Source organism: Pleurodeles waltl, chromosome 11 (genome assembly GCF_031143425.1).
Source record: "Pleurodeles waltl isolate 20211129_DDA chromosome 11, aPleWal1.hap1.20221129, whole genome shotgun sequence".
NCBI lineage: Eukaryota > Metazoa > Chordata > Amphibia > Caudata > Salamandridae > Pleurodeles > Pleurodeles waltl.
The window spans coordinates 538,687,971-538,714,530 of record NC_090450.1 but is presented as its reverse complement, the minus strand read 5'-3'; the positions used below and the strand labels follow the sequence as shown (position 1 = coordinate 538,714,530).

Sequence of the window (26,560 nt, the reverse complement as noted above, 5' to 3'; positions counted from 1 at the left end):
GGAAGACTGGTTGAAAAAATGCCCTCCGTTTCACAGATCTGTGTTCTATAGTTGAGATGCCACATAGTGCTCATGCAATGCCTCCCCTGGGAGTGCCTCCTATGGCTCTCATCTTCAATATTCTAAACCACATTGGCGGGGACATCATCCTAAGATGGGGCAGGATGCTCTCTCAAGTCATTTATGAGGGGGCAGTTGTCCAGATCTTCCACGACTACAAGCTGAAGGTGCACATGAGATGTACATTTGAGCTGGGTGTACAGTAACTCAGGGCTAGGAGACTGAAGTATATGCTCCTATTCCTAGCAAAGCTGCATGTACTACATACTGGAAAGTCTAATTTCTTGACAGCTCTTGAACAGGTTTGGGACTGGCTGCAGGTGGGTAACTGGGCCTGGACACGGAGCGCGACTCTCTAGCTTCGTGGATCTGGTCGACTTTAAGTATGATCCTGATCCCAGCAGTTTGGCTCCCGATGTGGATAGCGGCTGGGGTCAGGGCAGGGTCAGGCATGTGGTGGAGGAAGATGGACATTTGGGAATGAGAAAGAACTCTGGTCGTCTCTGCTGAGGCCACTACGGTTTAACAAGACTGGCCTCTGGAAATTTCAGGGGTAATTTTGGCAGGGTGGTCATTTTTTATTTTTTTTGCCTTCGCACAAGGAATATTACTGGGTTTCGGAGCCAGACACTTGATTCTGGTGTGGATTCAGACTGGTGCACAGGTAGGAGCACTTAGTTGGAGGCAGATTAGCTAGATAGGGCAGCTGGAATAAATGTTTTCTGCTCTCTCTTGACTTCAGGCTTCCCTTAGGGTTAAGGGGGAATCTCATAAATATTCCATGTTTTTTAATCAAGTAGGGGGTTTTAGTTTCAGGAAGCCTCTTGATCAATCGGTTCAGTTTATCACATTCATTGGGCAGATACTCTTGTAGAATGTTTAGAAATAATTTACCTGGAGAGCGTGGGAAAGTTCTCGGTCTGGATTTTCAGCGAATTCAGACATATTTAGCGCAGAACGGTTTCGCAGTTGATACTAATCAGCTCTTTTTTCATTTGACATGACATAGCATATGTTGATCCTGCAAGGTGCTGGGAGCGAATTTTCATCTACACTAGTGGAGAAAACAATATACACATGATCATGCATTATAGGATACTAAGGTGTAATGTTTTCAGAAATGAATGCATATACAAATTGCTATAGGGTGCTCTCCTTTCTCAAGAGACACAAGCTTGTATTCAGTAGGCAGAACTCATTGATCCAGACAAACTCAAAGTAAACACAAAATATTGGGGACAGGTGTTGTTGTCCACTTTCTCCATTTTTGCTAGGGGGCTGTTAATTTTGGGTTGCAGCTGGAGTGCCCTTTAAATTTATTTATTGAGAGGCTGATGTTGAGGATCATTATCTCTTTGCATATAGTACACTGAATAGGAAGGAGCATTACATTGTTCACGTTTTATGCTTCTAACAGTGATGAGTTGTTTTACTCTGAGATTCACAAGCTTCTGGCTAAATGTGTTGATATATGGACGTAGGATTTTAATTGCATCCTAAATGGTTTGCAAGATAGTCTGCCTCCGAAGCAGGGTACGAAGCTAGGAATGACACGTACAGAGACTATGGAAAATATGGGGTGTGTAGATACTTAGAGGGAGTTTCATCCTACAGCAAAAAGTATTCTTGTCGCTCATTGACTGACAATACCTATAGCAGATTAGATAGCATTTTGGTTTCTGAGAGGGCTCCCCAGGTTTGGCACTAGCTCACAATCGCCTGGGGACCCTCTCTTGCTGGATGGACCACCTGGACACGGGCCGTGGGCGTCGGGTGCACAGGGATCAAGACTCCCACTTCCGAAGTGAGGTGGGAGTCCTTGGTTGTAGGTTTTCTTTAGACAGAGCCACTGTCCTCTGGAGTTCTTGGTCCTTTTAGGTGCAGGGCAGTCCTCTGGAGTTGGAAGAGGTCGCTAGTCCTGCTGGACGTGTTGCTGGTCTTTTGCAGGTTCTTTGAAGCAGGAGACAGGCCGGTAGGGCAGGGGCCAAAGCAGTTGTTTTCTTTCTTCCATGCTGGGGGTTTCAGCTAAGCAGTCCTTCTTCTAGTCAGGTCACCAGGAATCTGGTGAGCTGGTTCAGGGAGGCCCTTAAATCCTAGATTTAGGGATGTTTTAGGGGTCAGGGGGCAGTAGCCAATGGAACTTTCACTGATGGTGGCTACACTCTCCTTGTGTCCACTTCCTTTGGGGAGGGGGGTGCCTTCCTATCCCTATTGGTCCCTATAGTCCAAACCAAGATGGAGGATTCTACAGGGAGGGGGTCACCTCAGCTCTGGACACCTTAGGGGTGGTCCTGGGTGGGGTGGTCACTCCTCTCTGTTTTCCCTAATATTCCCGCCGGACTTGCAGCCGAAAGTGGGGCTTTGTCCCGGGGGGTTGGGCATCTCCACTAGCTGGAGTGCCCTGGGCCACTGTAACTCGAGACTTGACCCTTTGAGGCTCACCACCAGGTGTTACAGCTCCTGTAGGGGGAAGATGGGAAGCACCTCCACCCAGGACAGGTTTTGTTTCTGAACACAGAGTGCACAAAGGCACTCTCCCCATGTGGTCAGAAACTTGTCTGAAAGTGGCAGGCTTGCACAGACCGGTCTGTCCTACACTAGCAGTTGGGCTAACATTCAGGGGGCATCTCTTAGATGCCCTCTGTGTGCATTTTTCAGTAAATCTCATACTGGCATCCATCAGTGTGGGTTTATTGTGCTGAGAAGTTTGATACCAAACTTCCCAGTATTCAGTGAAGCCATTATGGCACTGTGGAGTTCGTAATGACAAATTCCCAGACCATATACTCAATATGGCCTCACTGTACTCGCAATGTCTAAGAATGGACTTAGACGTTGTAGGGGCATATTGCTCATGCAGCTATGCCCTCACCTGTGGTATATTGCACCCTGCCTTAGGGCTGTAAGGCCTTCTAGAGGGGTGACTTACCTATGCCACATGCAGTGTTTTGTGGGCATGGCACCCTGAGAGGGGTGCCATGTCGACTATGTATTTTTCACCTCACCAGCACACACACGCTTCAAGGCAGTGTGGATGTGCTGGGTGAGGGGTCCACTAGGGTGGCATAATACATGCTACAGCCCTTAGAGACTTTTCCTGGCCATAGGGCCCTTGGTACCATGGATACCTTTTACAAGGGACTTAACTGTGTGCCAGGGGTGTGCCAATTGTGGAAACAAAGGTACGGTTTTAGGGGAAAGAACACTGGGGCTGGGGCCTGGTTAGCAGGGACCCACCCCACTTTCGATCAAAGTTGGCATCAACACTAGGCAAAAGGTGTGTGGGGGGGTTAACCATGCCAACAGTGGCATTTTCCTACAGATGTCCTACTGGTTACCTGGGCCAAACCCAGCACAGGGGCTCCTGTGAACAGGACAACTGCCTGCTGCCATCGCCCTGCTTTGGGAGACCCCAGCTTTCTGACGCAATACACCACCCCTGAGAACTTGGTCATCCAAACCTCCACTTGCGAGGATGCGTTCCATTCTGCACCTCCCCGGTTGGGAATCCAAAATGTTGGATACAATTGGGAAGAAGATTTTTTTTTCTTCCTCCAGCATAGCATTGCATTCTGTGAACACTGCATGCCTTTTGGGCCGATATTTCCACATGCTATGGATAGGGTTGTGCAAGTGTTGCCACAGCTCCCGGGGGAGGCCAGGACTGTACTTACTCAGGCAGATGGGAGAGATGCAGCCACTTTTCGCACATGCTGCCTAGCCTCAGCGCTGCCGAGAGCATGGGATCCACTGACTTTGTGGATCAGGGAGCCAGTGGTCTGAACAGTACCCCCCACCCCAGCTGGCAATCCATCACTTCAGACAGGTGGGTTTTTCAGATAGTCCGGAGGGGCTACTCCCTCTTCAAGACTACCTCTTCATCCATGCCACAATCATATGATCTGATGACCGAGGATCACCTGTCTCTTCTTTGCACGAAAGGTATGGCTCTCTTGGCCAAGCGAGCCATAGAGAGGGTTCCTGTGCCAGAAGTAGGTTGTGGTTGCTATTCCCACTACTTTGTGGTACCCAAAAAGGACAAGGGCCTCCACCCTATCCTAGACCTTTTATCCCTCAATCTCCTTCTCAAGAAGGAAAAGTTCAGAATGCTCACTCTGGCTCAGGTTCTATCTTCACTGGACCCAGGAGACTGGATAGTAGCATTGAACTTGCAGGACGCTTATTTTCAAATTCCCGTCCTGCCTGCTCACAGATGTTACTTGCAGTTCATGGTAGGCCACGAGTACTTCAGTTCACAATGCTCCCCTTTGGCCTTACTAGTGCCCCTCGGGTCGTTCACCAAGGTGACGGCGGTGGTCGCAGCTCATCTGCGCAGATCAGGGGTTTCAGCCTTCCCCTATGTCAACGACTGTCTTTTGAAAGCGGGCTCGCCCTAGGTTGTCATCGCCTAACATCAGACTGCGGCAGACCACCTGCGTTCGCTGGGGTTCAGTATAAACATGTCGGAGTCACACCTGACTCCCTCTCAGATGCTCCCTTTTTATTGGGTCTCTTCTGGACACATAGCAGTTTCTGGCTTATCCCCCTGAGCGGTGAGTCACAGATATCCAGGCTATGATACCAATGTTTCAGCCTCTACCAGGATTTCGGTGAGAATGACGGAGGCTCCTGAGCCACATGGCCTCCCTCATCCTACTAGTGACACATGGCTGATGGCATATGCCGGCTCTGCTGTGGAATCTGAAGTTTCAGTGGGTGCAGCATTAGAAGAAGCTCTCCGACGAAGTCCAGATCTCGAAGGGAACTCCTCAAGATATGTAGTGGTGGTTAACAAACCGTGATTGGGTCAGAGGCAGCTCCCTCTCCCTTCACCAACCAGATCTGACAGGTTACTCCTGGGATTGGGCGGCAGTCTGTGGGAGGTGGAGATCAGAGGTATCTGGGCTCCGGCGGAGTTCGGACTCCACATCAACCTGTTGGAGCTCCATACGATCAGGTTAGCATTGAAGACATTTCTTTCCTCTGTCGAGGGGACGGTGGTGACAGTGTGCACGGACATCACCACTGCCATGTGGTATTGCAGCAAGCAGGGTGGGGTGGGGTCGCAGACCCTTTGTCAAAAGGTTCTGCACCTCTGCATGTGGCTGGAATAGCAGGGCATATCCCTGGTAGTTCAACATCAGGTGGGCTCTCTGAATGCCAGAGCAGACACACTCAGTCGAAAATATCTACCAGATCACAAATTGCATCTCCACTTGTACGTGGTGCAAGGTCTCTTTCAGCAGTGGGAAGAGCCTTGGTTAGATCTGTTCACCTCCACAGAGTATGCGCAATGGCAGCAGTTTTGCGTGTTGGAGTTTCCAAGGCGGCAGTCGCTCTGAGATGCTTTTAGTCTCGAGTGGAACTCGGGCCTCCTGTACGGCTTTCAGCCCATACCACTTCTGCCCAGAGTTCTCAAGAAGATCAAGAACAACCGGTAATCCTTGTGTCTCTGGACTGGGCACGGAGAGTCTGGTATCCCGAGCATGTTAATCGATTCTCTTATCAGAGTGCCCCTTCAGGAGGATCTTCTGTCGCAGCAGCAGGGGAGGGTTCTGCAACCGAACCTGTCCACTCTCTGCTTTCTTGTGTGGAGATTAAGCAGCGGCAGTTGACATCTTTTGACCTTCCATCCTAAGTCTATAACATTATCTTGGCAGCCAGGCATCCCTCCACCAAAACGGTATATGCCTGTTGTTGGATGAAACTTGTGGCATGCTGCACAGATAATTCTGTTGGTTCTCCCCCCCCCCCCCCCCTCCCCCTTTCTGCCCCTCTCTCTCAGGTTTCCTGATCAACCTTCTTTGGTTAAGTCCCCTATTGTAAATAGGTTTCTTAAAGTCCTTAGGCATATGTTTCCTCCATCCCCATTCATTGTGCCCCAATCAGATTCCAATTTGGTTTTGACATTTCTGATGCGCTCTCCTTTCAAGCCTCTACATTATTGTCCTCTCATGCTTCTTACTTTGAAAACAGCCATCCTTGTCCCCATTACATCTACCCGCAGGGTGAATGAGCTGCAGGCATTGTCATCTAAGCTGCCCTACCTTTCCATCTATCCTGAGAAAGTGGTGCCTCGCACTAGGGCTTCTTTTCTGCCAAAAGTGGTTACGTCCTTTCATGTGGGCCAATCCATTACCTTGCCTACTTTTTACGCACCCCCACATCATTCTAAGGAAGAAGAGAGAGTGCACTGCCTGGACCCAAAAAGAGCATTGGCGTTCTACCTTGATCGTATAAAAGAGTTCCGATGAATGATCAACTCTGTCAGTTATGTGGGTGCAAAGAAAGCAGACTATCTCCAGATGGGTCATACTCTGCATTAAGATCTGCTATGTACTGGCCAAAAAGCAACCTCCTGGGGGCCCGCATGCACCTTCTAGTTGAGCTACAGCTGCGACCACTGCGTTAGCACGTAGAGTTCTAGTCTTTGATGTCTGTCAGGTGGCAACGTGGGCATCCTTGCACACATTCACCAAACACTATTGCCTGGACAGTCAGGTCCATAGGGATGGGCACTTTGCCCGTTTGGTCCTGCAGGACTTTTTAGTATGATCTTGTTTCGCAGACCCACCTCTGGGGATGGTATTGCTTGGGTATCTATCATAGCCTTGTAGCCCGCCATAGTGGGCTTTACCTGTCACTAAAGGTCTGCTCCAGCGTTGAAGGCCCAAGCCGAGGTGAGGGCCTTTAAAAAGGGAGTGGGACTTTAATGCTGTTAAAGCCCAGTTATGGAGGGATATAAGGCTATTAGAACGTTATTCCACTAGGGAGCAGAATATTCTAATAAATAAAACAAAGGCCTCACGGAGCCCGAGGGGATTCAAATCCCCTTGGACTTCGTGTGAGGCCTTTGTACACAGCACCAGCTGTGAACAAAAGCATTGCAGTGTTGGAGCTCCACTCCATTGCTTTCAGTGGAGATGGCAACATTCTGTTGTTCTAATCAAAGGCAAGGATTCTGCAACTAGAAGCCTCTATCAGATGAACAAGTTATTTATCTTAGGTAACTCCTTATCTGGTAGAGACGTATTCTAGTTGCAGATTCCTCACCAACACACCCATTCTCCCCTCTGTGAGAACTGATTTCTAGGGACAGGGACTCTCCTTTCAGGGCCCTAGTTTTGACGCACCAGTAGCCAGTGTTCTTCATGGCTCTGCACTTCTGGTGTGGAAAGTTGTGAAAAGAAACTGCCGTCAGCACGCCGGGTTGGTGCACATATAGGGCCCGCAGTGTCATATCGGGCGTGAACCACTATTGACACTGAGCCTACTGACACCACCTAACTCTGCGCAGGGTACACTTAGAAAATTCTCTGGAGCAAGCTGATGCCTGGGGGAAATTCAAAGGTAAGAAATCTGCAACTAGAATATGTCTCCACCTGATAAGCATTATCAAAGGTAAGTAACTTGTTCATTAAGTTCTTGGATTGAATTATTGCAAAGGAACATCAGGTTTCTTCCATACTGGAATTACGTATTCCTGATGGTACAGTGGCCAAGACACAGGTTGTAAGTAAAGCTATATCAGTCAATTTGCAGTGGATGTTTAGTAGCACGAAACTGAACGCTTAGCAGGTTAGCTTAGCACCCTTTCTTTCCCTCAGTTGAGTGACTCCTTTAGGGATGATTTGGAGGGTGATGTTACGCTGGAGGAATTGAGGGAAGACATACAGTTGATGCCAAAGGGTAAAACACCAGATGGAGATGGATTCTCCACTAGATTGTACCAGGTTTTTTCTTATCAATTGACTGAAAAATTGCTGGAGATGTTTCAGTAGGTCCTTCAGGTGGGTACCCTTCCATCTGCTAAGAAGGAGGGAGTCACATGTATGATGCTAAAACCCGGAAGTTACCCTATGGCTCCATCCCCTAACACTCGCTGACTATGACTAATTCAGACGCTAAAGTTTTATGTAGGGTATTGGTTTCTAGAATGTGCCATGTAGTTGGCAGTCTGGTACATGAAGGCCAACATGGTTTGATTTCTGGTTGTAATACTGCAGTGAATATAAGAAAGCTGACACATGTCCTCCATTCTTCAGTAAATGGAGAAAAGGAATTGGTACTAGTGTCAGTGGAGCTGGAGAAGGCCTTTGACACTCTAAATTGTGGTTTATTTAAAGGAGGTTCTCACAGGCAAGGGTCTGGACTGATCTTCTGTAAATGGGTGAGTCTACTTTATGTGAATCCTACCGCTGGGGTGTAGAATGGCCAGACAGCTCAGAAGTTGGGCAGGGGACTCAACAGGGGTGCCCTCTTTCTCCATTGCCGTTTGCCTTGGCTATTGAACCTCTAGCTATCAAGATTTGATCGATTAATGGGGGATTAAGGTCTCATATGTCACTCCTCTAGCTTCCATATACTCTGATGATGCACTATTTTATTTGAGGGTCTCTGTGGCTAGACTAATGACTTGTTTGGAAAGCTTTGGAGAGGTCCCAGACTTTGGGGTGAACAAGCAGAAGAGTTCGGGCATTGACATCTCATCCCATAACTGAATTGCATGAATTGGGGTTTCGCTGGGAGACAGACAGATTCCTTTATTAGGGCATTACAGTGGCACACACATCAGAGAAGCAATATAATTACAATGTGAGACAGGCTTTGGAGGGACTCCAGACATCGGTGCAGTTCTGGTCCTTTGTCAGTCATTGGCGAGGTCACAGTGTCAAAGATGATTGTTCTTCTGCTGTGTCTTTATGTACTTCAAAACTCGCTTTGCCCTCTCTAACCGGCTACATTATGGGTGCTGGATAGTCTGTTGATTTTCCTGGTTTCAGCAGGAAATATGAATAGGGTGACACAGGAGAAGTGAAAAGAGCTGCTCCTGCTTGGGCAGGAGCAACATTAGTGAGTCATCCTGAAGCAAGACTAGAAGAGGCAGGTCTTGGGGGTTCCAGACTGGAAATATACTACTATGCTGCGCATATTCAGTATGCTGCCAAAAGAGTTACTAAGGAAGATAACTGGTGGAAGCGCTTGTTGGAACGCTTGTATGAAGAAGAGTCCTTTTTAGAACTGCTTATGAGAGTTAGCTATTTTCCTGGAGATTATCCATTTTTTAGATAGACTGGTATTAGATGGGAACAAGCACTTTATAAAAAGACCACTTTTTGCTAGGAAGTTGGAATTATGGGCCCTGTAGTTATTTAAACACATAGGACCTGATTCACAAAGAGACTTGCAACTCTTAGTTACGAGTGCAGAGTCTCCACACTAAGCACTGCAGTGATTCCACCCCAAGTGTGAAAGTTTTGCCACAAGTGCGAAGCTCCTCACTAGTAACTTTACGAGTCATACGTTCCTTTGACTCCGACCCTTAAATGGGATTATGGCGATGTTGCAATGGCAGGAAGGTTACAGCTGTACCTTAGGCGACTTACATCCCAGTGAGACCTTTCTCACTTTTCATGAGGCACTGGATGCATTTGTGGTGTGCCTGTTCTGTTTTTTGCAATATAAAAAAACTGGCTGTGACAGCTAGTGAGATCGGGACTGGATTCTTGGCTGCAACAACAACCACAAAGAATTTTGAGGTGCTTTCGTGGTTGGGCTCTACCTGTCACACACTGACCCATATATGTAGAGTTATGAGATCAGATAGGCCCAGAATAGTGAGTAGGGCAAGAGCGACATAGGAAACTGATATTGGGGAAACAGCTGAAAGATGGAGACTGGGAGATTGCTTGTGTCCAGGTGCAAGAGTTTCGGGAAATGCAAGACTTTGGATGCTGCACTTTAGTGTCCTGCGCCTAACTTTTCTGACACAGATTGTATTGGGTAACATATACCTGGGGAGATCGAACTTATGTCCTAGGTGCAATACAGACACTTCTTCTTTCTCCATTTGACATAGGTGTGCCCCCAATATTTAACTTCTGGAAAGAGATGTTCACAAAACTGTCTGCGGTAACTGGAATTCCGCTGGATCTGGGTCCTCAGGGTAAAGAAGAGACAAATGCAACAAAAGTTCCTTCACCTGGCATTGGTACTGGCACAGAAATGCATGGTGATGGGTTGGATGGGCTCTATGGCCCCAGTATAATATTATGGGTCAGAAATGTATGGAATGGGTGCTGGAGGAGGAAACGTATATAAAATCCATTGGGGTTGAAAAAGTGATCAAAGATCTGCAGAGCTGGGCAGATCTCCTGGCTGACTTTGCAGAGGCTAAATCGAGGACGTGAACTCCTGCAAATTTATAAGACTTAAGAAGAACCCATGCAAAATGCAAGAACAGACATACCAACTATGAGTGACCCAGGAGCTGCACAAAGAAAAGGAGTCCCAAAATTGCCTTAAGTATACGATGTGCTCTAATTAAGGACACAATTCTTTCAGCACATTTTCCTAATGCGTCATACAAATACAAGTCATACAGCAAGTACTTTTGGAAAGTGAAGAGTTCAATTTAAGCAAGGCTGCATGGATTTAACAAGCAGTATAGCAAATCACTATTCAACGGGGGCAGGTAAAATAATAAGTCCCTTGCCACCAACCACCACTGACCCCATAGCTTTTTGAGAGGGCAGTAGTTGTCTGCCACTAAGTATACGGTTTGGTGTATTCTTCTGCCAGCAGCCTGGAGAACAGAGCTAGAGAACACTCTAGGAGCTCTCTGTGTCTTGAGCTGCGATGTCATGGAGTAAAAATGCCTCATGGTTGTCCAGAAGCCACAGAACTGAGGCAGAATATCAATTGACTATACATGAAGTACTTTCATTCACAACACCAGGGCTTTCTCTGAGTAAAAACAACGGAAGTTGTGTGGTGAGGGGTAGGTCATGGTGCTTTCATCCCTAGTTAAGTTAGCAGATAGAATTGCTTTGTACCTGATGTGAGAGCTAGTGCCTGAACCTATCTGGGTACTACAAGAGTGGAGAGGAAAGCCTGGTCTGTATATGAGGTTGGGGTAGGGTTTGGTGGTCCTTAGCAGTGATCAGGCAGTCTGTACAGGAGGTGAGGCATAGTATTAATGCTCTCTGGGCTGACCTAGCAGAGAATGTGTTGGTGAGAGTAACTCTAGTCTGTAGGATGGATAAGACCAGAGGACATATGGATAAGGTGTGTTGGCTTTGAGTGATGTTATGCGATTGGCAGTGAATTTAGGCTAGCCCTGTGTTCATGTGTACTTCACTTTTCTCCTGCAGGCAACTGGGACAGCTCTGTTGACATGGCAGACCTAGGACCCTCCCACATCATTAACATAAAGAAAGAGAAACAAGAAACAGCGGAAGAGACCAAGAATATATTGCGCATGCTGGAGAAGGATGACGTAAGAATACTACTCGGCTTATACCTGTGGGTCACTAGCTGTTGGAGATATGCTCCTACTGTGCTCATGTAATCTTGTGTATTGCTGTCTATTGATGAGATCTCTGGTGATAATGTAACCTGTTGTAGCTCTCAGTTGTGTGAGGGTGGGTAAGATAGGTGAACTAGAGAACAAGAGTTAAGTGGGGAAAGAAATACCATGCTTCAAGAGGTTTTATTTATTGAATACCCATATGTATGTCCTGTTTATATTTAAAATGGCAGAAAGATGTCTCTGGCTTAAAACAGTTACTTGGCAATTTTCTCTTACCTTCTGCTAAGAAAAAATCCAGCCATCCTGTTGCTCCTTTCTGAGGCACACGCACCCGCTCCTGCTCCATTTCTAGCCACAAAAAGTGCAAAACCTCAACGGGTGGAACTATCATAAGTTACAGGATGAGGCACAACATTTTGAACTTGTGAAGTCAGTCACCAAACCACATTACCTTGGATTTCCCTGGGTCTCTTCTGGGTCTCTTCTGTTTATAAATGCCTGAGATTTATAGGATTCCTTGGGTATTTTTGACCCGCTGCCCAAATCCTGCAGACATTCCCATTGCAGACTTCCCTATCCAAAATAGTTGCTAGTGTCTAGTGTACGAAGCTGGCTCTTTAATTGCTATATCAAAATTAGATATATCCTGCAGAGAGTCCAGGATTTCCCCTACTAATGGACAGGGACTTGCAGTAGCAATCCAAAGGTGCTATTTTTAGGGGGTTAGTGTGGTCCAGCAGCCTTAGGCTTACCAGAGGAGAGTGTTCGATATCTGAAAATATACACAGTCAATAAATGAGGCACACAACTCCAGAAGAAGATCCACACTAATTTACAAAAATATCAAGTATCTTTATATATGATTTGGTACCAGAATCAATCAAAGTGCGTTTTGCAAAATAAATCTTTACAGTTTCGAAAAGTTGACACTTAGTGCAATTTCTGGGAGCTGCAATGTTATCCTATGGAGAAAAAACAAAGACGGCAAAACAGGTACGGTACAGCGACTTATGAGGCCAATCTACTGGATTTTAGGTAATTATTGGGCAAGGGTCAGGACCACACCAACAGGTCACACTGGGTGGCACTGGGGCAGGCAGCTGTTGCAGAGGTGTAGTACAGCGTTGAGTGCCCAGTGTTGCTCTATGGGGATCGGTCTGGTCGAAAAGGTGCTGCAGGTGAGGACTGTGGATCCAGTCCAGAGGAGCCAACAAATGGGTTCCAACCTTGAGATGTCTGGGGACGAGGGGACAGTCCTCTTCTCCACAGGCCAGGGGCAACAGGTGTGGAGGTGTCCTGAGGCATTGGGTATTTCTCCACCGGGGCACTCATGGTTGATGGGGGCCTGCATGCAGAAGTTGCAGGCGACGTGAGCAGGACCACAGTGGTCAAGTCCAAGGTGGGCTTTGTCTCTGTAGGGCCGGGGGACTGCATTGACACCGTTGGCCCACTTCAGCTCTGGTTAGGTGGCACAGTTCAGTGGTGCTTTCAGGTGTCTGGTTTTTGCGGTCTGGAGTCCTCTTGGGTGCTTGAAAGATGCAGGGAAGCAGCTCTAAGGCTCCACTGGAGTTGCTGGGTCTTTGTTGAAGGCAGACAGGCCTCCCAGGCTTTTGAAGGAACAGCATCTTGCAGAACGAGTCACCTTAGGTGCAAATTGGTGGGAAGTGGGCATAACCCTGTCCCAGAGTTCCTAAATCTGCCAACACCAAGATGGCAGATTTCTAAATGTTGTGTCCACATCAGGCAGCTCACCTTGAAGGCGGGACTGACCTGAGAGGTGGATACATCTCTCTGAATACTAAATTTCCCTCCTATCCTGGTGCCAAATGGGCCTTGGGGAGGGGATCGTCCTCTCTCCTGTGAGTAAAGCCAGATCTGCAAACCAAAGGCGATGGGCTTCTTTGAAGCCCCCTGCCTTGGAATGCAGATTCTCAGGTCATCATGTTGGGTGGTACACCTCTCCCAGAGCAGGCTTGGCTTATGACCGTGCCAAGAGCAAAGGCTCTCTCACCCTTGGGTGGCAGGGGGGGGGGGGGGTGGGAGGTGGAGAGGGTCAGACGCGTGTCTGGTGGTGGCAGGTTGGCTGAAACTGGTCAGTCCTCACACAGGTAGATGGTAGGTTTTCAGGGGGCACCTCTGGTAATAAATCCATCACTGGCATCAGTGAGGGTTTATTAATACGAGATGTTTGATACCAAACATCCCTGTTTTCAGTGAAGCTATCTTGTAGCTGGGGAACTTGCAGTGACCACTGTCCAGCACATGTACTAAAAATGACTTCCCTGCGCATTCACTATGTCTAAGAATCGACAAAAACATAGCAGGGGCATGTCTGCTTTTGCAGATATGCCCTTACATGTCATATAATGCACCCCAACTTAGGACTGCAAGGCCTGCTGTAGGGGTGACTTATAAATATCACATGCAGTGTTTAGGTTACATGCACACAGTCTATGTGTCATGTTGTGTTTTCACTTTTAGCTGCTCTAAGGCATGCAGCCTGCAAAGGCAATCTGCGTGTGCTAGGTGAGGGGTCCCTGAGGGTGACACAGTACATGGTGTAGCCCTTGGGGTCCCTCTTTGTTACCCAGGTCCTAGGTACCACAGGTGCCATTTACTAGGGATTTACAGGGAGGCCAAAGGTGGTATTGCCGATTGGGGAACAATTGCGTAGTTATAGGGAAAGATATCTGACACCAGGACCTGGTTAACAGGAACCCAGTGCACTTTGAGTCAAAAGTGCATCAGATACCAGGCAAAAAGTGGGAGTGACCATGTGAAAAAGGGACACTTTCGTACACAACCTCCTTCTCCCTTTCCTAAGAGAGTCTTTATTGTCTAAATGGGAAAAACAGGAAAGGCCATCTGCATTGGTGTGGTCGGTCCCAGGTCTGTGTTCCACTGTAAAGTCCATTCCACGTAGGTAGATGGACCAACAAACCAATTAGGTATTTTCACCTTTCATTTGCATTAGCCTTTTCACTTGCTTGTGGTCAGTTATTACAAGGAAGTGAGAACCAAACAGGTGTGGTCTCAACTTCTTCAGGGACCAGACCATTATAAAGGCTTCCCTCTCAATGGCATTCCAACGCTGTTCTCTGGGGAGTAACTTCATGCTAATGAAAGCAACAGGTTGGTCAGGGCCATCATCATTGGTTTGGGATAGGACCGCTCCTATCCCATGTTCAGAAGTATCTGTCTGCACTACGGACTGCTAGAATAATCTGTATCTTTTAGAATTGATGCTGAGCACATTACCTCCTTCAAAGTGTCAAAAGCCTTTTGACAATTCACTGTCCAATTTATCTTTTTTGGCATCTCTTTGGAGGTCAGTTCTGTGAGGGTTGCCACAATTGTACCATACCCCTTCACAAACCACCTGTATTACCCAGTCAAGCCAAGAAATGACCTGACTTTGGTCTGGGTGGTTGGAGCTTCCCAGTCCGGAATTGTCTGGATCTTGGGTTGTAAGGGTTGAACTTAGCCTCCACCTACCAGGAGGCCCAAGTATACAACCTTGCCCTGCCCTATTTGCCACTTGCTTGACTTGATAGTGAGGCCCACATTTTGCAGAGCTTCAAGAACATTCCCAAGGTGGTTCAGGTGATCCTGTCAAGTGGAGCTAAAGACAGGAATAGCATCTAGATATGCTGCACTAAAGGCTTCTGTCCCAGCAAGGACTTTATTCACCAACCTTTGAAAGGTGGCAGGGGCATTCGTTAAACCAAGTGGCGTAACCGTGAACGCGTAATGTCCATTTGGGGTCGAGAATGATGAGCTTTCTTTTGCTCCAGTGGTCAGGCCAATTTGCCACTAACCCGATGTCAAATCAAAAGTAGATGTAATTTGCTGCCCCTAACCTGTCAATCAGTTCATCTGCCATTGGAATAGGATGTGCATCTGTAGTCCATGCAAAACCTCAGCTCTGGTGTACCTCCCTTGGAATGAGGTTTGGGGACTAAGACCTCTGGGCTGGGCCAGGGGCTGTTAGAGGGCTCAGTGACCCCTAAATCCTGGATTTTGCTTACTTCAGCCTTGATACTATCCTTCAGATGATCAGACTGTCTGTATATTTTGCTTTTGATGTGGCCAACAAACAGTGTCCACATCTTGGACACACCAGTGAGTCTGACCGGGGGTGAGGGAAAAGAGCCCAGCATACTTGCCTGCAGTCAGCTTGGTGTTGGGCAGTGAGGATGTCCAAAAAGATCATGCCATCCACTGACCCATATTTGGGGCTGTTGGACAGGAAGTCTGGGAGAGGCTCACTCTCTTCTTCCTCATCAGTGACAATCAGCATGGGCACATCAGCCCTGTAATGGAAGAGCTTTAGGCGGTTCATATGGATAACCCTGTGAGGGTTCCTGGGAGTGCTTAGGTCAACCAGAAAGGTGACTTCACTCTTCTTTTCAAGGATAGGGTAAGGACCACTCAATTTGTCTTGGAGTTCCCTGGGAGCAACAGGCTTAAGCACCCACATCTTCTGCCTGGGTTGGAACTCCACCATGGCAGCCTTTTGGTCATTCCAGAGCTTTTGGAGTTCTTGGCTGTACTCAAGGTCTTTTGGATGCTTTTCCCATTTACTCAGCCATCCTCGAACACAGGCTAAGCACATAATCCACAAGGTCTTGCTAGGGCTCTTAGAGTGGTCTCTCCCAGCCTTCCTGCTCTAGAAACAGTGGTCCCCTGACTGGATGTCTAAACAGAAGTTCAGAGAGCGGAAAACCTACTCCCTTCTTGGCACTTCTCTGTAGGCGAAAAGCAAGCAAGGTAAAATGATATTCCATCTCCTTTTGATGTTTTTTAGGGAGAACTGCAATCATGCATTTCATGTTTTTGCTGAATCTCTCAACTAAACCATTTCCTTGTGGGTGATATTGGGTAGTGAACTTGTACGTCACTCCGCATTCATTCCACACTGCCTTGAGGTTTTCGAAAACATAAAGTACCTACCTCTGTCTGATACCAGCTTCTTAGGGAAGCCCACTCTAGTAAGGATACTGAGTAGGGCCCTAGCAGCTGCAGGAGCAGTTGTAGTCCTAAGGGGTATATAGTTAGGGTACCTGGTAGCATGATCCACTACCACCACTATAAATCTTTTCCCTGATGCTGTTGGAGGCTCTAGGAGGCCAACAACGTCAATCCCTACCCTTTCAAAGTGAACCCCAACCACTGGAAGTGGTATTAAGGGTGTCTTTTGGTGGCTACTTGTCTTGCCACTGGCTTGGCAGGTGACCCGGGAGTTACAAAACTCACCTTCTGTGACATTCCTGGCCAGTAGAAGTGAGGTACCAACTACATCCAGTTTTGGTCTGGCCAAGATGCCCAGCTAAGGGAATGTTATGACCCAAAGTGAGTAGGAACTCTCTGTACATCTGAGGCACTACCACTCTCCTAGTAGCACCAGGTTTTGGGTCTCTGGCCTCGGTATACAGGAGTCCTTCTTCCCAGTAGGTTCGGTGGAAGCCACTGACAACTCCCTTTTCCTGGTCAACAGCTTGCTGTCTCAGGCCCTCAAGAGTGGGACATGTCCTCTGTCCCTGGCACAGCTTTTCACTAGAGGGTCCCTTTGGGCCCAAGAGCTCTGCAGTGTAAGGCCCAAGTTCCTGGGGCTCAGTTCCCTCAGGGACTGGCAGGTCTTCTCCCTGAGGAGATGGGACCTGAGCATGGGGCTGCTCAGAAGCTGGCTTACCTGTCTTTTCTCTTGGAGGGCTGGGCCATTATTCCAGGCTCCAGCACCTATTTTGTACCCTGGACTTTGCATTGTGCTCTGGTTTTCACACACACCCATTCAGGTATGCCCAGCACAGCACAGGTCCTTCTTTTGACAGCCCGCGCTGAAGACTCCAGATAATTTCCTAGCAGACAGGTTACAGAAATTGCATAGGATACCACCACCCTCTTCTGGCCAGTAACCCCTCCCCACACTAAGGACACCATTGTCATGGGGTACTATCAGAAGTGCCTCCAGAGGTGTTACTGTCAGTGGAGTTGTGGATGGATTCCTCATCCACCTCCCCTTCCTCCTTACTCTTGTGAGAGACTTGTTTACTTGCCATTGCTCTATTGTTTTCTGCAAGCAGATACTGCAGATGAGCTTTTGAGGGCTTATGGCCGAGGGCAAGCTTCCATGCTTGACAGAGGGTTTTAAGTTGAGCAACCTTAAGATTTTTGTAGGGGCCCAGGTTGAGCTCTTGGGATGAACGTGCTTTTTCAGTCATGGTTTTAAAGTAGTTGGGACCTTTTTAGAAACTCGAACAAAATTCGAACTATACCTCTAAAAAGGCTTAACTAAAAGTATTTTAATCTCTAAATAGTTTGGGGTGAGGGACTTAACACAAGGCCCTACAGTACATTTTAAACCATTTAAAAAAATCAGAGATTGGAAAAAAGGTTCCTACTAAGGACAGTTTTGGATTCCTTAGTGGTATCACTCATCAGTCGAGTGGCACAGCAAATGTCGAGTCTTGTATCCCACCGCTGCCACCAATGTAGTAAGCTGGCTCTTTCTATGATATGTCAAAATTAGATATATCATGCAGAGAGTCCAGGGGTTCCCCTACAAGTGAAGAGGGGCTTGCTCTAGCTATCCTAAGGTGCTCTTTTTAGGGGGTAGTATGATCAAGAAGCCTTAGGCTTATCAGAGGAGAGTGTTAGATATCTGCAAATATACACATAGTCAAAAATGAGACACATGACTCAAGAGGGACAACCACACCTATTTACAAAAATAATTTATTTTGAAGTTTTGGCACCAGAATCAATATGATCAGTAAATATGTTTTGCAAGAGAAATCTTTACAATTTTGAAAAGTCAATGTTTAAATGCAATTCCTGGGAGCTGCAATGTTATCCTTATGGAGGAAAAACAAAGATGGCAAAACAGGTACAGTACAGTAACTTAAGAAGCCAATCTCCTGGACTTATGTAAGTATTGGGCAAGGGCCAGGATCATACCAACAGGTCACACCGGGCGGCACTGGGGCAGCCAGGTGCAGATGTGTAGTACGGCGTCGGGTGCCCAGTGTTACTCTGTAGGGATCAGTCAAGTCAAAAAGATGCTGCAGGTGAGGACTGGAGATCCAGTCAGGAGGAACCAACAATTGGGTTCCAATTTTGAGATGTCCGGAGACGACGGGACATCTTTAGTCCTCTTCTCCACGGGCGAGGGGTGCTGAGGTGCCCTGAGGCATCAGGCTTTTCTCCACCGGAGATAATGGGGCCTGCATGCAAAGGCTGCAGGGGATGTTGGAGGGTCCACAGTGGTCAAGTCCAAGGTGGGCTTTGTCTCTGGAGGGCTGGGAGACCGAGTTGGCAATGTTGGCCCACTTCAGCTCAGGCTAGGCGACACGGCTGCAGTGATTATTTCAGGTGTTGGATTTTTGCGGTATGGGGTCCTCTCAGGTCTCTTTCTCTTGGGGTGAGCTCGCCTCCCTTTGGAAACCCATGCATGAGGCACCACCACACTCAAGAAACCAGGGGGAACACAGATGTGGTTCAAAAATGTCCAGGGATATGATGAATTACCATAGTTGGAAACAAAAAGGCTAAATATCTGACCTGTTATGTTCAGCACTTTTTCTACTGATGCTGTGTAGATCTTAAAAATATCTAGTTGTGATATTGGTCCTTACAGTCCAAGGGTCATAAGCGCGAGCAAAAGACAAATAACTTAAGATGGCATTTTGCTTTCATTTCCCCCCGCCCTCCCCAAAGCTTCCTGTAATCAGTTTATCCCCTTTGGGTACCCAGAACCTATGGAAAACACATACATGTCTGTTACCGTAGTGCCCAGGAGACCCAGGGAAGCAAAGCTGTGGGTCAGTTCTTAGTAAGAATATGTTCTTGTGTGAGGGAGATGGAAGGGAAGGGAATTACCATATTGGGAAGAAAATGCTATAAATCTGACATCCTCTTCAGCGTCTTCTGACAGCTGTCAGGGCACAAGTGATCTGGCATATACCACTTGATTCCATAGTTCATACGGAATTTGAAAAAATGTTTTTTGTACTTTCCACACAGTCCTGAGTTTAGTATCTATCATTAGATGAAGCAAACAGAGTGTTTCTCTCACAGTTGGCAGACTGTGATATTAAATAACCAATTACGCAGACAGCCTGTTTTGACCCTACTTAAGGTACCGGATCTCATCAGGATACTAAAGATACAGGGACTTCTATGTTGGCCTGTCAACTGGATCTGGTAAAGACTGGTCCTGCGATAATAGTGGGACAACACAATCATGGGTGTGCATCAGTGGTAATAACTTAAAGAATGTACTTACTGTGGGATGTGAGTTAACCCCTGGGTATAATAAACATTGTACAGCCAAACCCCTCACTGGTGATGTTCTGCCTGAGACACCGGGATGGGTGGGTGTCAGTGCACCAAGAAGGTCAAAGCTACGTGTGATGTGTCCAATGTCCAAAGAGCTCGATCTGTTGGAGGGATGAAGGAAATCTGTTTGTTTGGTAGGGCTTATCATGGTGTCTCAGAACATCACTGTCAGCAGGAGTCATGTGGACTCGGCCTCCAAATAAGTACACCCTTGAATTTACTACCATTGTTGTCCACCCTTGATTGTGTTGTTTCACCACTACAACAGGATCAGCCCATGCTTCATCCAGTAGACTGGGATCACCAGACGTCTGTATATCTATATTGTCCTAATGAGAACCAGTACCTTGAGGAGGGTTGGAATGTTCCTGCCAACATAATAACAATTTAACCTAATTTTGCCATTTCTACAACTACAGATCATAGATAGTAGTTTGTTATAAGCACACACATGTCTCTTAAACCACAACTATAGCAGCTAGGTGAGAAAGCTTGCACCTGCCGAGCCATCCCCTATTCATGATTTGGTACACACTCTGTACAGCACTAGCTGCCAACGGTGCTGCTGCAAAGCAGAAAACCTTTAATCAAGAGCACCAAGGTTCACTCTAATAGATTACAAAAGGTGTTCACACAATCAGAAGTCCAGTAAGTATAATCTTTTCCTTTTTTATTGGGTTAAAAATAGAGCCACACCCAATGTGTTTTGTTCTATTGAACTTTTCCAGTGCATGAATAATATCACTGTTAATATATCACCAAAGTTCTCTCAAGGTCCATCAGGGCTCATGACATGTTCCCCACCCCTTCTCTTCACTTCATGAACACCAAGTACCATAAATTGAGACAGACATGGATCCTGGTGTCAACACTAACCTACTTGTGCCCTTATTATTTTTCTGAGGAGAAAGGTTTATGCTCCTACAAATCTAAGGAGTGTTGGTCTAATGTTGCATTACAAAATGGTGGTATTGATTGCATACAATGATGACACTGTTTATTGAAAATGAGCTTTACGTTATACCAATCTAAACAGGGCCAGCAGTAGCTCAAAATTCCCAAAAGAAAGAGGCCATTGCACCACCGAAGTAAGTCATCACAGTGTGTGGTTCACAAAATCAACTGAAATCTGGCACAAAATCCAGATTAACAGGCATTGATATCCTCCATTTCCCAATCTCTGTGCACCATTTCAAGGAGGTGAAGTATTACATAATACCCGATGAATGGTGAAGCATAATGAAAGACAAATGAGTGCTGCCTACTGTGCAACATGGTTATGCTCTTTTCAGGACACTTCCTCTTTCCATACTAAAGAAGAAATCATAGGCTTTTCAAATATATCTGTTGAAAAATAAAAGGCAAATTTTACCACAGAAGAGGGCCATGGAGAGCCTTACGTAATAAAAAAAGAAAAGGTGTGTACTCCCTCTATTTCCTCTTTTGAAAAAAGTTTCAAAACAGTTTGCAAACTGATTGTGGATCTCATAAAGGCAAAAAAGTACATAAGGAAAGAGGTTTTGGGTGCACACTCACCATTGGATCATTCCCCAACTAAAGTTATGTGTTCATTTGACCTTCAGTAAGCCTAAGCTCAAATCCCTGTAGCGCAAAATCACAGAAACTTGCGGGATTCCAGATAAGAAAATCCCATTTCCAATACAGGGTACTTCAGTTTGAGTCAGCTCTGAGTACGTTTTTCACATGCCTGACTGTACAAGCAAATATTTTGGGGAAAAAAATGATTTTTACCCATATCAGGATGAATGGCTAAGCAACACCAGTAGTCCTCAGTCTACATTATGAGATTTCTTTAAATCATGATTTCTCTGTTGCACGAGCTAAGACTCCAGGTGAACTGTCAAAAATGAACATCCATCCTTGCACAACTTCTTAATTAGACGGGAGCCACAAAAACACCTTATTTCTGCAGCTCCCTAGGACAAGGTGAAATGAACAAAGAAAACTCTTTGACTAGCTTCTCAAATGGACATTCCCTAAAGAGTGCTGCTATGGGTACCTGAAGGCATAGTCTTGGCTTTTTTTCTAGTGTGGCAGATAGATCTATCTTCAGGACCTCTCCTCCTTTCTTTGAATATATGTTCTAAAACCACATCACACTCAAGCAATTAAGTGGCAGAACTGGCCTAGACTGGACAAGTAAGTGGTGATACACAGAATCTACTTCTTCTCCCCAAAGCACTCCCTCGGGATGGTACCTTGCAAACCCAATCCCTGACCAAGTTCCAGATAAGTGTGCCATTCATGTCTAACAGGTTGAACTCATCCATTATGGGCATATAAAGTTGTTTGGAAACATTCTTGAATAATCTAAAAGGATGAACATGTGGGCGTCTTGTCTTAAAATGGAAAAGGCTTTAAGGTGTGTCCACAGAATAGACCCCGTTTCCTACGAAGAAGGGTGATTCTTCAACATCTTCTGTCTCTTAAACTAAAACAAGCCTGCAGCATTCATCAATCAGTGAATTTAGGAGACAGCATGTCCTTCAGAAAGAGTCCTTTTCAGAAATGCTTTTTCACCATTCCTTTTATTAAGAATGTTTAACAAGGTTTTTCCTCACCTTCAGAACCCATCTCCTCTTTGGGAACTTACTGTATTATTAATAAAGATGTTGGCTTTTCCATTTGAGCCTGTACACCAATCCTCTCAGTATCATTTTTCGTGGAAAGCTAAACCCAAGCACTGTCACTTCAAGCACCTTTCATGGTTTCCACCTTGATTAAGTAGTTTCAATGACTAGTCCATCTTTTATCCGAAATGTGGTTTTGGATTTTCACTTAAATCAATCAATGTTGCTGCAGGTATTTTTAAAAACTCTTGGTACTCCTGCGGAGAGAGCTCTTGTTGCTTTGAATGTTTGTAGTTTTTTTTATTATCTAGAGAAAACTAACAAGTTGAGGAAAACCTGTCAACTATTTGTTAAATATGGTTTGTTTAAAGCAGGTTATACAGCCTTTTAAAAAATCTGTATCAAGATGGATAATTTCTTGGATCTGTTATCAACTGGCCAACTGACCCTTGCCATTAAAATCCAAAGATATTTTTCGTAGAGAGGAAAAGCAGCAACTTAAGCTTGGCTGAGGAACGTTCTATTTTCAGAGATTTGTGAAGCTGCAACCTGAAGGTCCATACACCCATTATTCAGGCACAACTGTTTAGAAATAGATGGTGGAGCACGTACCACTTAAAAACTTTTTGGTTAACTGTTTGCTAGTTGGTTAGAGCTTGTTTCAAATTGACAGTTTGGTATCCCATTTATTTAATATGATTAAATGAGGGATAAGCTTTCTATTATCATTGATTATTTATGACTGTCAATGAAGATTATGTCATGTAGGAGGGAAAGTTACATGTAATCCTAGTTCTGCATCATGGGTATCTTCAATTTCAGTCATAACCAACCCTCCCTCATCCGTCTCGTGAAATAGTTACTTTGAACCTTTCTTGTTGTTGGAGATTAGTTTGTGTTGGTTCCATTACAAAGCATGATGGGATAGGGAAGATTGATGGATTCTTAAGGGGACAATCTCCTTGTTCTCTAAGTCTAGAGATCATATACCCATCTGGCTGTATATACCTCCTTGCATCCTACATGTTTTCAGCTGTTCTTAGTGAAGGAAGTAGGGGTTACAATGCAAAGGTGTTGGTCACTGCTAGCACTTTTTGAGCTTTTCAATTCATTTTTTGGTTAATAGTTATATTTATTATTAATGTATAAAATTGAAGTATTCTGGGATCTTGCACGGGTCTATGCAAATTCATTTGTTCATGACTTAAACTAAGATACAACGCAGAACTAGGATTACTGGTAAGTAACTTTACTTTCTTTATACATTCATCTGTCTCCTCTTACTAGTGGGGATTAATGTGGGTGATAATTTGCCAATCTGTCTTCCAATAATGTTGAGGGTGATGTGTTTTGCTTGTACAGTAACCATTCTCCTGTCAGTGGAGGGTGGTGGTATTGTGTGTGTTTTTGTAGTTGTTTTTTTTTTTTTTCTTCTTTTTTTGTATATCTCCCACTCTTTATCTGTGTAGGAGGTTGTGGCTTTGTATTTTGCTTACAGAAACCTTGTGTCTTGAGTGGTGGGGGGAAAATCAGTGGTTGCTTTTATCGTCCTGTTTATTCTTCTACTCAGTATAGAGGACCGCTTTAGTGGCTTTCACTCTAGTTGATTGCAAGGTGTGTACATTGTTAGCTTAGTAACTGTTAGACCTGGCATCCTTGGTGTTGTTGCCCTTGACTTTTTGCCTTCAGAACTCCTGTCTTGCTGACCGCTTCTTCTGGTTTTAGGACTCTGGGCACTTAAGCACTACTAATCAGTGATAAAATGTATGTGCCCTCTGCTTAAAACATGGGAACATTGGCTTACTTACAATTGGCATATTTGATTTACTTGTAATTTCCTATTAAAGTGCACTACCTATGCTCAGGGCCGGCAAATTAAATGCTACCAGTGGGCCTGCAGCACTGATTATACCACCCACTTCAGTAGCAGTTCAAACCTGCCTCAGGCTTTCCATTGCAGAGCCTTTGTGTGCAGATTTAAACTGCCACGTCGACCTGGCACGTTACCCTCTTTCAAGGCCCAAACCATCTTTTTAATACATATGTAAGCCACCCCTAAGGCAGGCCTTGGACAGCCCCAGGGCAGGATGCAATGTATTTAAAAAGTTGGACATGTCCTGTTAAGTTTTACATGTCCTAGTAGTGAAAAATGTTTAAATTCGTTTTTCACTATTGCATGGCTATCTCTTCCTTATTGCAGTTGCCAGTTGGTAAGAGATGGAACCCCCCACCCCCAAGTTTGGTGTTTCTGGAATCACTATTTAAAATCACAACTTATGGTGAAGAATGATTTAAAATTGTAATTCTGAAAATGCCACTTTTAGAAAAATTGCATTTACTTACTTTGACCACTTGATGCCTTCTTCCTGTCTCTGGATACATACCTGGGGTGGGTGACAGTGGGGTTTTGGGCATTCCTTCTAGACAACCGCACACACAACTGGAGCTTAGGTGTGACAGATGGGCCGTCCATAGCCTGATAGGCCATCCTGGGCAGGATGGAAGGGAGGAGCTGACTCTTAACCCTTAATAGGCTGTGTTCTGTCCCCCCACACAAAGGGCTGCATACTCCCTTATAGTAAGTCTGGAGCTTGGTCATGAAAGGCAGGGACTCTGCACTTTGAAGTCTCACCTACTTCAGAGGCACAACTGGGTATAAGTTCTGGACCTCAGACACCACCAACTCAGTATACGTCTGGACCTGTGGATACTCTTCCAGGAAGAAGGACTGCTGTTCTGAAAGGAATGCCACTCTGCTTGACTGCTACTCTGTTGGACTCCTGCTCTGCTGTGCTGGCCTGCTGCCCTCCTTGCCTGGGAGTGAGAAGGACTGGACCTGGATCTCTCCAACCCAGAACCAAAGTGACTCCAACGGCTTGCTGGCTTTCCTTCTGATTTCTGAAGGGACCCAAAAGTCTTCCAACTCACCTGTTACACAGCAACTAGATTTTTCCAGCTGTGAGTCTTGCCCTGCCAAGTGGTGCCAGTCCAGTCCTGGGCCCTTGGACGTGGGTATAAAGTGCTGCTCCAGTGAAATCAACACACCATTGCTGCTATGCAGATAGGAATTGGCGCATCGCCCTGTTGCATGGATCGGAACCGGCGTATCCACCCTACTTGCTTGGATCGGAATCGATGCATTGCCTCTCCAACTTTGACACATCGCCTTCGGAACTGCTGCATCTCAGACCTGATCCAGCACAGCTGCTGCATTGAGAAAATCAATGCATCTTTGTTACTGTCACTGCAGGGCTCAGCCCCAATGCTTCGCTTAAGTCTGCTCCCTTCATCCCCAACGTCGAGGCAACCAGGATTAAGGTATTTTTGTTCAGCAGGACTCACTGGGTCCCTGTAGCCGACCTGCACTCCATTGCAGTTGGCCTGAACATTTGACTTTGTTCAGGTCTGGCGCAACCAGGTATCCCTGGTTGTTGCTTCTTGTTTCAAAGTGCTATTTTGTTTAATCCTAAAAAATTCATATCTCAAGTTCTACTTATAGGATTTTTGTTTTCGTTGAATTAAGCTCTATTATTCTAACCATGTGCGGTATCTTTATGTTTGGTGTTTTCACTACTTTTACTGCTTGAAGTGTTGCACAAATACTTAACACATTGCCTCTTAAGTTAAGCCTGGCTGCTCTGAGGGTGAGCACGGTTAATTAAGGGTCTGTTTGTGACTTACCCTGAGTAGGATTGTGGTTCCTGCTTGGTCAGAGTGCATAGCTCTGCCAACCAGAAACCCAGTTTCTAACAGTAACCCATTCTGTTTTGTTTTGCGATTGGAGGAATTTTTTCTTCTCTGTAAAATCTGTTCTTCTTTCAACAGTTTATCGATGATCCAGGATTAAGGAATGACACCAGAAATACCCCAGTCCAGCTGCCTTTGGCACTTTCGGGCTGGCTGTTCAAGGAAGAGAGTGATGACCAGGACTGCAAGCCATGGTTGACCGATACTAAAGAAGAAAAAACAGAGGTGAACCTTCCTCTGAAAGGTGAGTCCCACAGTCCTAAACCATCAGCCATATTGGAACACATGAGAGGAAGTTTGAGTTAGCATCCAAGGGACAGGATAAACACTAATCTAATGACTGAATCTCTTGGAAGGATGGGAAATGCAGAACTGTCTTCAATCTCTATTGCGGGCACAGGTGAATTAGATAAATGAGAGACAAAAGGCATTTAGTCCTGACTAGAAATGAGGCTAAAAGACATGTAAATTAATACACATTTTGAGTAGCATCTCTCCTCATTTCCTTGAGAGG

General features: G+C 45.8%; 1 protein-coding gene across 4 annotated transcripts in view; it reads left to right on the top strand.

Annotated features, from left to right (window-relative positions):
- Nucleotides 1–26,560, top strand: part of POLR3D (RNA polymerase III subunit D) — a 165,537-nt gene that overhangs the window by 117,625 nt on the left and 21,352 nt on the right. For all 4 annotated transcript variants that reach the window (XM_069213954.1, XM_069213956.1, XM_069213955.1 and 1 more), the window contains 2 exons: nucleotides 11,214–11,338; nucleotides 26,125–26,290. In XM_069213954.1, the coding sequence (XP_069070055.1) occupies nucleotides 11,214–11,338; nucleotides 26,125–26,290 (291 nt within the window). The remainder of the gene's footprint in view (nucleotides 1–11,213; nucleotides 11,339–26,124; nucleotides 26,291–26,560) is intronic.